General features: G+C 49.2%; 1 protein-coding gene across 1 annotated transcript in view; it reads left to right on the forward strand.

Annotated features, from left to right (window-relative positions):
- Positions 1-12,500, forward strand: part of LOC311322413 (uncharacterized protein) — a gene marked incomplete at both ends in the record, with an annotated part of 48,121 nt that overhangs the window by 15,054 nt on the left and 20,567 nt on the right. The window contains 2 exons of the mRNA XM_084454478.1: positions 11,835-11,920; positions 12,060-12,171. Coding sequence (XP_084310604.1) covers positions 11,835-11,920; positions 12,060-12,171 — 198 coding nt within the window. The remainder of the gene's footprint in view (positions 1-11,834; positions 11,921-12,059; positions 12,172-12,500) is intronic.

Here is a 12,500-nt window from a genome sequence, read left to right on the forward strand (position 1 = left end):
TCTCTCTCTTTCTCACTCTCTCTGTTGGAGCCAGAATTAACTTTATATTGATTTGTCCTGAGAAAAGAAAATATGTAAGAAAAATAGATATATGGTATATGGAATTATGAGGTCAAAATATAATAATTTAAGTTATGATATAATTTGCTACAGTATATTGCTATGTTTGCATGCAGAATGGTTTGCTTATCTGGAGGCCTCACCCCCCTGGGGTCAGTATCTATACTGTAGCTATCTTATTTAATTGGGGTAAGGGAACGCCCCTGGGGTCAGTATCTATACTGTAGCTATCTTATTTAATTGGGGTAAGGGAACCCCCCTGGGGTCAGTATCTATACTGTAGCTATCTTATTTAATTGGGGTAAGGGAACCCCCCTGGGGTCAGTATCTATACTGTAGCTATCTTATTTAATTGGGGTAAGGGAACCCCCCTGGGGTCAGTATCTATACTGTAGCTATCTTATTTAATTGAGGTAAGGGAACCCCCCTGGGGTCAGTATCTATACTGTAGCTATCTTATTTAATTGGGGTAAGGGAACGCCCCTGGGGTCAGTATCTATACTGTAGCTATCTTATTTAATTGAGGTAAGGGAACGCCCCTGGGGTCAGTATCTATACTGTAGCTATCTTATTTAATTGAGGTAAGGGAACGCCCCTGGGGTCAGTATCTATACTGTAGCTATCTTATTTAATTGGGGTAAGGGAACCCCCCTGGGGTCAGTATCTATACTGTAGCTATCTTATTTAATTGGGGTAAGGGAACGCCCCTGGGGTCAGTATCTATACTGTAGCTATCTTATTTAATTGGGGTAAGGGAACGCCCCTGGGGTCAGTATCTATACTGTAGCTATCTTATTTAATTGGGGTAAGGGAACGCCCCTGGGGTCAGTATCTATACTGTAGCTATCTTATTTAATTGGGGTAAGGGAACGCCCCTGGGGTCAGTATCTATACTGTAACTATCTTATTTAATTGGGGTAAGGGAACGCCCCTGGGGTCAGTATCTATACTGTAGCTATCTTATTTAATTGAGGTAAGGGAACGCCCCTGGGGTCAGTATCTATACTGTAACTATCTTATTTAATTGGGGTAAGGGAACGCCCCTGGGGTCAGTATCTATACTGTAGCTATCTTATTTAATTGAGGTAAGGGAACACCCCTGGGTGGAATCCCAGTGAGACGGGGTGCGGAACAGCTTTTTGACCACAACATGCTCCAACACGACTAAACTAGAGTAACCAAACCAATGCAAATCATGGAACTGTAATGGTATTTTGTTTATCATGACGAAGAGCCACGCTGAATATTTTTGTTGTACTTTTACGCATAATAAATGACCTTTTTGTTGGAATTTTAACTCTGGATCTCCGCGTTGCTCTATTGGATTGTTGGATGGTATACGTGCGTCATTAACCTCGCTCCCGCTTGGACAGTGGCTATTGGAAGGCAGTAGGCCTACACGTTTAAAGAATAAGCCACTATACTCTCCCTCTCTCTCTCTCTCTCTCTCTCTCTCTCTCTCTCTCTCTCTCTCTCTCTCTCTCTCTCTCTCTCTCTCTCTGTTCAGGAGGTCTGGGAGCGTGAAGCCTTACTCCAGCGGTCCGAGGAGGACCTGAAGGAGACCAGGGAGGCGCTAGAGAGGCGGAGCCGGGAGCTGAAGGAGCAGCGAGAGGAGGCGCAGAGGAAGGAGAGAGAGAGGATGGAGGAGGAGAGAGGGAGGAAGGAGGTGCAACAGGAGAACCAGACACACGTCACACAGCTGAAGGAGGAGATAGTGGAACTGTGCAAGCAACACAGAGAAGCAGGTACCTGTCTCTCTCTCTCTCTCTCTCTCTCTCTCTCTCTCTCTCTCTCTGTCTGTCTGTCTGTCTGTCTGTCTGTCTGTCTGTCTGTCTGTCTGTCTGTCACAACAGAGACGCAGATACCTGTCTGTCTCTCTCTCTCTCTCTCTCTCTCTCTCTCTCTCTCTCTCTCTCTCTCTCTGTCTGTCTGTCTGTCTGTCTGTCACAACAGAGATGCAGATACCTGTCTGTCTCTCTCTCTCTCTCTCTCTCTCTCTCTCTCTCTGTCTGTCTGTCTGCTAGCTGATTGATGAACATGCTCACATCAAATCAAACTTTATTTATACAGCGCATTTCATACACAAAGGCAACTCAATACACAATATATTGATATGCAGTATATGATCCTGTCCAATAGAGGTGAAAACTAGCCATACATTCACATGTACAGTATTCACAAGTAAGACCAAGAGGTAAGAGTTCAAGAGCAATGGCTAATGGCATTACACGAACACACACGCACGCACACACACTTGGTGTTCACGACTGCACTGTTTGAGGTGTGCTGTAATGATCTGCTCTCGGGTGTGGGTGTGTGTGTGTGTGTGTGTGTGTGTGTGTGAGAGCTCTGGGGGGCGGTGTTGTTGGTCTTTGTAGCCGTGGGCGAGCGCTGGGATGGCGATGCTGGTGTCTCTCTGGGCGCTGGAATGTCTCATTAAGAATTAACGTACACGATCTGTGGTCACACTGGGAGAACACCTCGTCACACACACGCACACTTCTACTGCTAGTCCCACAGCTTTAATTAGCACACACACACACACACACACACACACTTGAAGGTGCTCACACACACACACCTTTTATCCACAGAGAGATGAATATGATCTCATTCAGTGGAAGACGGTGCTGGCAGTCTGGGCTTTCCAAGCTCATTAAACAGAGACGGAGGACTGTCTGGGATCACCACACACACACATGCACACACACACATGTACACACACATGCACACATGCACACACGCACACACACATGCACACACACACACACATGCACACACACACACACGCACACACACACCCCTCGATGATACTGAGCTTCTTGTCTGCATTAAAAAGTAGTTTACCCCCATCACATGTTGTAATGGAGAAGCAGCCTTTTCTGATCCTAATGATGAGAAGAGTCCATAGGGTTGACTGGGACTTCATCTCCCTCTGAACATGCAGTGTGCTAACCAAACCCTTACAGAATCAGCCATTATATTACTGCATTTGTGCGTTCCCTCTGTGTCTTATTATCAAAGCAGCGGGTACCGGCTATTCCAGAAACTTCTAAAACAGGTGAGCTGAGATCCAGCTCAGTTGAAGATGTGGAGCTGCAGATGGAGCATTCTGATAGGACGTTACTCTGAGCTACAGGAGGAGATAGTTCACACTGACCTGTTGTGATGGATCACGGATGAAAGTACAAAAGAAATGAGGGAGGAGAAGGAGAGAGCAGAGGAGAGGATGAGCCGCAGGGGGTCAGCGGATGATGGAGGCGCCTGGAAATGGCTGAATCAAACTGGACCCGGGGGACGGATGGAGGGGACGAGGGGACAGAAAGACGTCTTCTCCAGCTTCCAGTAGGCAACGTTATGACAGCATAATACATCAGCACTAGGGCTGGGTTTAAAAAATCGATTAATTGATTCTGAATCGATTCTGAATCAAATGATTCAGAATCGATTCATGAATCCCAAAATCAATCTTTTATTTAATGAATGAATGAATAAATGAAGGAATGAATAGTTCATTAATTCATTCAATGATTCATTCATTCATTAATTTTTGGAAATCAGTATCGATACCCAGCCCTAGTATTGATGTGTTGCATAACTTGGCAGTCATGTAATTAAGGTTACAGCTAAAAAAACAGGTTTTAGTAACACTAACCGGATCTATATTGAATCGAATCGAATCGTGATAATCGATTCTGAACCTTGTGAATCGGAATCGAATCGATTCTTGAAATTCGACTCAATACCCAGCCCTAAGCAGCACATACAGTAACGCTACTGTATGCTGTCAGCTTGGCTCCGGTCACCCTGGGTCTAGGGAAGCGTAGTCCGAGTACCCAGAAGCCCTCGCTACGGCAAGAACTACAAAGCTATGATAGTCATGGACACCAATGAGAATCATTTAGTCGAGTCTATACGCTCCTGATGAAATAATGGTGAAATGCAGCTGGGTTTGGACAGTAGGCTGGTGCCCTGGCTCGGCCCGTGCCTCGTGGCGCTCCGCTCCAGACAGAGGGAATCTGTCATCACATCATGGCGTGATACGTGGAGCTCTGGGCGTCCGTCTGGAGAACGATCCCACATCAGGACAACAGATTCACATCACCTTCAGGCCCCGCCCACCCCTGCACAGTTGCCGGTCTGTGATTGGACGGCTAGAGGACGATTGGCGAAGCTGTAGCACGCATCATGAGACAGGGGGCGGGCCGTGTAAAAGGGAGGGAGGGAGGGAGGGAAGAGGGGAGGGAGAGAGGGAAGGAGAGAAGGAAAGGAAAAAAGGAAAGAAGAATATACAGTATTTATTAGAAACTGCATTAATTGATCGATAAATTAATCAATAATGCGATAAGAGCGTTGCGGCCTTGATATGTAATTTGACCTATCAGATCAGAGGCTTATCAGTTTTCTATGCTGCTGTCACTCCAGCAGAAGTCAATTTCAGAGAAAAGATTGCAGCACATCAACATCCTTATCTTAGGCTCATGAATTTGTTCTCATTTCGTCTTTTAGAACTGCTCTCTCATCATGATCACACGGGCAATATGTTGATAACGCCTTTCATTTTCCCCCATTTAATTACTGTTTTTTCTTCTCCAGCAGACAGCTTTGAAGTTTATTAGGAGATTATTTTTGAACACACAATGTAAGTGTGTGAGGGGGGTGGTGTGTTAAGGTAGTGTGTGAGGGGGGTGGTGTGTTAAGGTAGTGTGTGAGGTGGGTGGTGTGTTAAGGTAGTGTGTGAGGTGGGTGATGTGTTAAGGTAGTGTGTGGTGTGTTAAGTTAGTGTGTGAGGTGGGTGGTGTGTTAAGGTAGTGTGTGAGGGGGTGGTGTGTTAAGGTAGTGTGTGAGGTGGGTGGTGTGAGGTGAGTGGTGTGATAAGGTAGTGTGGGAGGGGGGTGGTGTGTTAAGGTAGTGTGTGAGGTGGGTGGTGTGTTAAGGTAGTGTGTGAGGGGGGTGGTGTGTTAAGGTAGTGTGTGAGGTGGGTGGTGTGTTAAGGTAGTGTGTGAGGGGGGTGGTGTGTTAAGGTAGTGTGTGAGGGGGGTGGTGTGTTAAAGTAGTGTGTGAGGGGGGTGGTGTGTTAAGGTAGTGTGTGAGGGGGGTGGTGTGTTAAGGTAGTGTGTGAGGGGGGTGGTGTGTTAAGGTAGTGTGTGAGGGGGGTGGTGTGTTAAGGTAGTGTGTGAGGGGGGTGGTGTGTTAAAGTAGTGTGTGAGGGGGGTGGTGTGTTAAGGTAGTGTGTGAGGGGGGTGGTGTGTTAAGGTAGTGTGTGAGGTGGGTGGTGTGTTAAGGTAGTGTGTGAGGGGGGTGGTGTGTTAAGGTAGTGTGTGAGGTGGGTGGTGTTTTAAGGTAGTGTGTGAGGTGGGTGGTGTTTTAAGGTATTGTTGAGTGTTGTCTGGCTGAGGCGCGTCTTCCTCAGGGCACGGTCACCTTGAGGACCAGCGTCCCAACCTACAGATCCAGTGGTCTAGACCCTCTAACCTTAACCCCCTAACCCTAACCCGCGCCAGCATCTCTAAACATTATTCCAGGGAAAACCCTCCGTGGCCATAACCCTCACCCTCACCTAATTGTGACTGAACATGTTTTGTTTGCTAGTAGGTGGTATTCATTCTGTTCACAACAACACGATGGGTGGACAGGACTATTTCGCCTGGCTGCCCATCGTGTTGTGAGAGAGACGGGATCTCTCGCTGCGGCATGAAGTTCGCGGCTAGAGCTCGAAACAGAATGAATACCACCTATTAGCAAACAAAACATGCTCAGTCATAATTATACTGTTAAAACTAAGATGCCTGGATAAAAAAATATGTTTTCTAATGGATATATTTGACGAAGGTAGATTAATAAGCAAGCCGCTTTTCATCGCTAACAGAGCGGGGAGAGCAATCTGTTCGTGGACTACAAGAACGCGTCCGATACCTTTGACTGCGCATGTCAAAGGTATCAGTGACGCGTTTTTTTCAAAGATGGCGCGGTTCAATAGGGCTTCACTTTAGATTTGGAATTCTGGGGGCCTGGTTTCTCCCCTCGGCCCGGGAGACGCGAGACCCCGCCTCCGCCAATTCCCCTCCATTGCCATAATCCTCTTACGCACACGATCGATCCTCAAACTGTTGTTCACGGGAGCCCGGCCCAAACACCAAACACACCCGAGCTCCCCCTCGTCCTCCCTCCACTCCGACACTACACTAAGACCACTCCTAGACTACACTAAGACCACTCCTACACTACACTAGGACCACTCCTAGACTACACTAAGACCACTCCTAGACTACACTAGGACCACTCCTAGACTACACTAAGACCACTCCTACACTACACTAGGACCACTCCTAGACTACACTAAGACCACTCCTAGACTACACTAAGACCACTCCTACACTACACTAAGACCACTCCTACACTACACTAAGACCACTCCTAGACTACACTAAGACCACTCCTACACTACACTAAGACCACTCCTACACTACACTAGGACCACTCCTAGACTACACTAAGACCACTCCTACACTACACTAGGACCACTCCTACACTACACTAGGACACACTCTCTGTCCACCTCAGAAAACATTCCCGCCGAAATATGAATTATATATGTATCTTAATAAAAAAAGCTAGAAACATCAGAGAAAATGACTTCTTTACAAGAGTCTATTGATCAGTTTTTATCAAAGGGGGATGTTTGACATAAGATTACCTGGCAGTTTGAGCATGAGGTGTGTTCTAGCCCCGGGGCCTTGCAGCCCTGCCAGGGGACTGTAAATAAAGCAAAAAGAGGGAGAGAGAGAGTGTGTGTGTGCGTGTGCGCGCGTGTTTGTGTGTGTGTGTATGTGTGTGTGTGCGTGTGCGTGCGTGTGTGTGTGCGTGTGAATATGTGTGTGTGTGTAAGAGAGAAAGTGCATTTGCAACAGAAAATGTCTCTCTCTTATGAACAGATGTGTGTGTGTGTGTGTGTGTGTGTGTGTGTGTGTGTGTGTGTGTGTGTGTGTGTGTGTGTGTGTGTGTGTGTGTGTGTGTGTGTGTGTGTGTCTGTGTGTGTGTGTGTGTGTGTGTGTGTCCTGGCTGGGAGTCAGACTGAGGCTCACACCCAAAGGTGTGAGTGCAGAAGGAGAGAGAGAGATAGAGGGGGTGGTTGGAACGTCTCCTAGGAGAGAGAGAGAGATAGAGGGGGTGGTTGTAACGTCTCCTAGGAGAGAGAGAGAGAGATAGAGGGGGTGGTTGAAACGTCTCCTAGGAGAGAGAGATAGAGGGGGTGGTTGGAACGTCTCCTAGGAGAGAGAGAGAGAGAGAGATAGAGGGGGTGGTTGAAACGTCTCCTAGGAGAGAGAGAGAGAGATAGAGGGGGTGGTTGTAACGTCTCCTAGGAGAGAGAGAGAGAGATAGAGGGGGTGGTTGTAACATCTCCTAGGAGAGAGAGAGAGAGAGAGATAGAGGGGGTGGTTGAAACGTCTCCTAGGAGAGAGAGAGAGAGAGAGATAGAGGGGGTGGTTGTAACATCTCCTAGGAGAGAGAGAGAGAGAGAGATAGAGGGGGTGGTTGAAACGTCTCCTAGGAGAGAGAGAGAGAGAGAGATAGAGGGGGTGGTTGAAACGTCTCCTAGGAGAGAGAGAGAGATAGAGGGGGTGGTTGAAACGTCTCCTAGGAGAGAGAGAGAGAGAGAGATAGAGGGGGTGGTTGTAACATCTCCTAGGAGAGAGAGAGAGAGAGAGATAGAGGGGGTGGTTGAAACGTCTCCTAGGAGAGAGAGAGAGAGAGAGATAGAGGGGGTGGTTGAAACGTCTCCTAGGAGAGAGAGAGAGAGAGAGATAGAGGGGGTGGTTGAAACGTCTCCTAGGAGAGAGAGAGAGAGATAGAGGGGGTGGTTGAAACGTCTCCTAGGAGAGAGAGAGAGAGAGAGAGAGAGAGATAGAGGGGGTGGTTGAAACGTCTCCTAGGAGAGAGAGAGAGAGATAGAGGGGGTGGTTGAAACGTCTCCTAGGACCTACACTGCTTCAGTCTGCTAGGAGTCCCTGTCGGAGCCTGATGAAGCTCCTGTGACCACGGGCGGGGCTGACATGCTCCCTACGTAGTGATACAGGGTTGAAGGTCACTCTCCATCCCTCTGGTGTTGCAGATTAGGATTGGGGGCGGTGGGAATCGGCCCACAGATGAGAGGTTAGACTAGCCGTATTCTGCGGGCGGTGCTCTGAGCTACTCAGCCTTAGTGCTTCTCTGTGATGCGTCCGGTGAGACCAGTAGACACACAGGTTCTCTGTCTAGAATGGAAATATCCCAAAGTCATCTGACCAGACTCCAAAGGGCCATAAAATAGCAATGACACCATAATAAATATCGTAGGCATCATTGTGTATGTCTCTGTGTGTGCATGTATTTGTGTGTGTGTGTGTGTGTATGCGTGCATGTGTGTGTGCGGGCGCATGTGTGTGTGTGCGTGCGTGTGTGTGTGTAGGAGCCAGACAGTTCATGCAGCTAATTGCCCTCCCTAGATGACCAGAGTGAGGGAGGTTATTTTGGAATGACGCCTGGAATATGAATTTGAGGCTGAAATGCAGTTTTACATTTTCTAACTATTGATTATTTAGATTTGTAACAAACTTTTACCTTCAGGTTGAGTCATGCGGGCGATGGGCTGAGGAGGGAGAAAGCAGTGTTTGCGCATCATTAAATATTTAACAATTCCAGATGCCTCTTCAGTTTTCCTACGGCCTCAGTTTAAACAGTTTGGGGACTGCAGTGTCATAAATTAATCATGGATTTATCAAGTGTAGATTTAGTGTGTAGTATTCATTCTAGTGTCCTTTCTCTGCATTCCTGCCTCACCGTCCTACCGTGAGTCACTAAGAGGGTTAAAGCAATACACCAGACTGCCCCTCAACACCCCCAGCACCCCCAGACTGCCCCTCAACACCCCCAGCACACACCCCCATCTCTCAGTATACAGCTCACACACACACACACACACACACATGCATGCATATCCCCAACCAGCAGCGTAGAGAGTTCATGCCATATTCATTGAATACTGACCAAATGGTAAAAAAAAAACAGAGAAAAAAACGCTATGGAGAAAGCGTATATGTTAAGAAAATGGTGTCTCTGTAGAAACAAACTACACTGCTATTCCTGCCGGGGAAGCAGGGACTGTTTTATATGCACACACTCCGTGCGCTAAACGTACTAAGTGTAGGACAATGGGGTTTTATTGCATGTAGATTTAAGAGCAGGGAAAAAGGAACATGATGGAATGGATGCATCTTGACTCTGAAGTGCCCTGCTCAAGGTAAAGACTGCCATCTATTGACTGGAAGTGGTAGCGCTTCCTTTGTGCAGAAGCCTGCTCTGTTTGAATGCTCACAGCGTTAGATTTGAATGTCTTCCAGTGGGAAGCTCATTGTGTTGGATTCTCCACTTTTCATGTCATCTTTTGTAACTTGTAGTTGAATTCAGCTTTTACTAAAACGTGCCCCTTTTCTGTGCCTTGGTATCTGAAAAACGTGTAGAAAATGTACTTTTCTTTAAAGGTTTTCTCTCCTTTTATATTGCTCCTATTAAACCAGACCCAAGCCTATTTATGACATCTATTTCTCTCTCCCTCTCTTTCTCTCTCTCTCTCTCTCTCTCTCTCTCTCTCTCTCTCTCTCTCCCTCTCAGTGGAGGAGTTGGCGGCCCGTGGAGAGGAGGTGTGGCGGTTGGAGGGGTGTGTGAGAGAGGGAAGACTAGCAGAGGAGGAGAGGAGGTAAGGGGGCTTCCTCATTGTTCTGCCTGGTACATTATGGCCCACTGTAGCTCCAGCACTTATCCAGACCCTCTGCTATTATATGGTCGTGTTGCAGAAAATGACTGTCATTACAAACACGAACAAAAACTACCATGAATTACAAGAGACAGATCTAAAAAAAAAAATAGGAAAAGGAACGGTTTGTTTTTGTCTGGCCTGTGGGGGCGAACGCCGGGCTCTCAGCGGACCGGACCATCCCGTCTCTGTCGCCAGGCGTGGGGGGCGGAGGGCGTTGACCGAGACCCGGCCAGTGTGTGAGGTCACGCAGTTCAAAGTTCATTGGGGTCGACCAAAGGTTGAAGCGCCGACTCATGGGTGTAGCGGTTGTTGTTGTTGTTGTTGGTGGTGACAGGAGGGAATGGATGGCGTCTGCACGCATGTGGCTGTGGTTGTCACGGTTCCCGATGAGGGCTAAGGCGGCGACTGCGCCACAACAACGTGTAGCCTGTCGTCCTAACGATGGAGATGTCACTCAAGATCAGGGGGGGCTTAGTTTACTGAGTCCGAACTGCCCTGAACACTAAACAGCCTTGCGTCATGCTAAATAGCTCCCATCTGTTTCATCTGTGTGTTATTGTTTTGGGTGGGTGGGAGGTTCTTCTACGAGGCTCCTACACATGCGCAGCACACATGGAGTCACGCTAGCTATCTCAGTCCTGGCTAACCTTTATTCACTCTGATCTGGAAGCTCATCAGTCTTTAGAACAGTCGGGTTACACATTTGTTTACGGGACTGTTTATGTGATCCTGTGAGCTTTGAGCACACTACCCGTATATAGTCCTGTGAGCTTTGAGCACACTTACCAGTATATAGTCCTGTACTATATATATATATATATAATATATATATATATATATAGTATAATAGTACTTATCTGTATATAGTCTTGTGCTGTGTTCAGGCGTGTATAGTCCCGTGCTGTGTTCAGGCGTATATAGTCCCGTGCTGTGTTCAGGCATATATAGTCCTGTGCTGTGTTCAGGCAGTATATAGTCCTGTGCAGTGTTCAGGCAGTATATTTAGCTGTTCTGTCCTGGCGGTTTGACGGGGGCGGTGTTGTCCAGAGGGCTGGCGAGGGGCCAGTGTGGGGAGGTTGGGGGCGTTGAGGGGCCAGTGTGGGGAGGTTGGGGACATTGAGGGGCCAGTGTGAAGAGGCTGGGGGCATGAGGGGCCAGTGTGGAGAGGCTGGGGGCATGAGGGGCCAGTGTGGAGAGGTTGGGGGCATGAGGGGCCAGTGTGGAGAGGTTGGGGACATTGAGGGGCCAGTGTGGAGAGGTTGGGGGCATTGAGGGGCCAGTGTGGAGAGGTTGGGGGCATGAGGGGCCAGTGTGGAGAGGTTGGGGGCATTGAGGGGCCAGTGTGGAGAGGTGGGGGGCGTTGGGGGCCAGTGTGGAGAGGTTGGGGGCGTTGAGGGGCCAGTGTGGAGAGGTTGGGGGCGTTGAGGGGCCAGTGTGGAGAGGTTGGGGGCATGAGGGGCCAGTGTGGAGAGGTTGGGGGCGTTGAGGGGCCAGTGTGGAGAGGTGGGGGGCGTTGGGGGCCAGTGTGGAGAGGTTGGGGGCGTTGAGGGGCCATTGTGGAGAGATTGGGGGCATGAGGGGCCAGTGTGGAGAGGTTGGGGGCATTGAGGGGCCATTGTGGAGAGGTTGGGGGCGTTGAGGGGCCATTGTGGAGAGGTTGGGGGCGTTGAGGGTCCAGTGTGGAGAGGTGGGGGGCGTTGAGGGAAGGTTGTGGAAATTGTAATAATTTGTCGTATTGATCTTCCACCCTCGGCAGCCAGGCGGAGCAGGAATAGACTGCCGATCGATCCGCCTTCACATCCCCCCTCCCCCCCAACACTTCCTGCTCCTTCACATCCCCTCTCCCCCCCAACACTTCCTGCTCCTTCACATCCCCTCTCCCCCCAACACTTCCTGCTCCGCAGCAGAGCCCTCCCTGGTCTCCACCCCCAGGCCCTCCTGGCCTCCACCCCCAGGCCCTCCTGGCCTCCACCCCCAGGCCCTCCTGGCCTCCACCCCCAGGTCTTCCCTGGCCTCCACCCCCAGGCCCTCCGTGCACGATGCCCATGCAGGGACAGATCTGGGGTCAGATATCCCTCTACGGAAAGACAGTGGACCCTAATAGCTTTAAAACTAGTGTGTGTGTGTGTGTGTGTGTGTGTGTGTGTGTGTGTATGTGTGTGTGTGTGTGTGTGTGTGTGTGTGTGTGTGTGTGTGTCTACAGGTTGGCAGTAGACAGGTTGGAGAGGGAGGTTCAGGAACTCAAACAGCTCTTACATCAGGTCACCAAGGACACCATCAGCACACAGAGAGACAAGAACAACACACAACAGCAGGTGAGACACACACACTTCCTCTCTCTCTCTCTCTCTCTATTGCCACCCCCCCTCTCTCTCTCTCTCTCTCTCTCTCTCTCTCTCACTGCCAACCCCCCCCCTCTCTCTCTCTCTCTCTCTCCTGCCACCCTCCCTCTCTCTCTCTCTCTCTCTCTCCTGCTACCCCTCTCTCTCTCTCCCTCTCTCTCTCTCTCTCTCTCTCTCTCTCTCTCTCCCTCTCTCTCTCTCTCTCCCTCTCTCTCTCTCTCTCTCCTGCCATCTCTCTCTCTTTCTCCTGCCACCCCTCTCTCTCTCTCTCTCTCTCCTGCCACCTCTCTCTCCCTCTCTCT

Source organism: Borostomias antarcticus, assembly GCF_949987555.1.
Source record: "Borostomias antarcticus genome assembly, chromosome: 2".
In the NCBI taxonomy this organism is placed as follows: Eukaryota; Metazoa; Chordata; class Actinopteri; order Stomiiformes; family Stomiidae; genus Borostomias; species Borostomias antarcticus.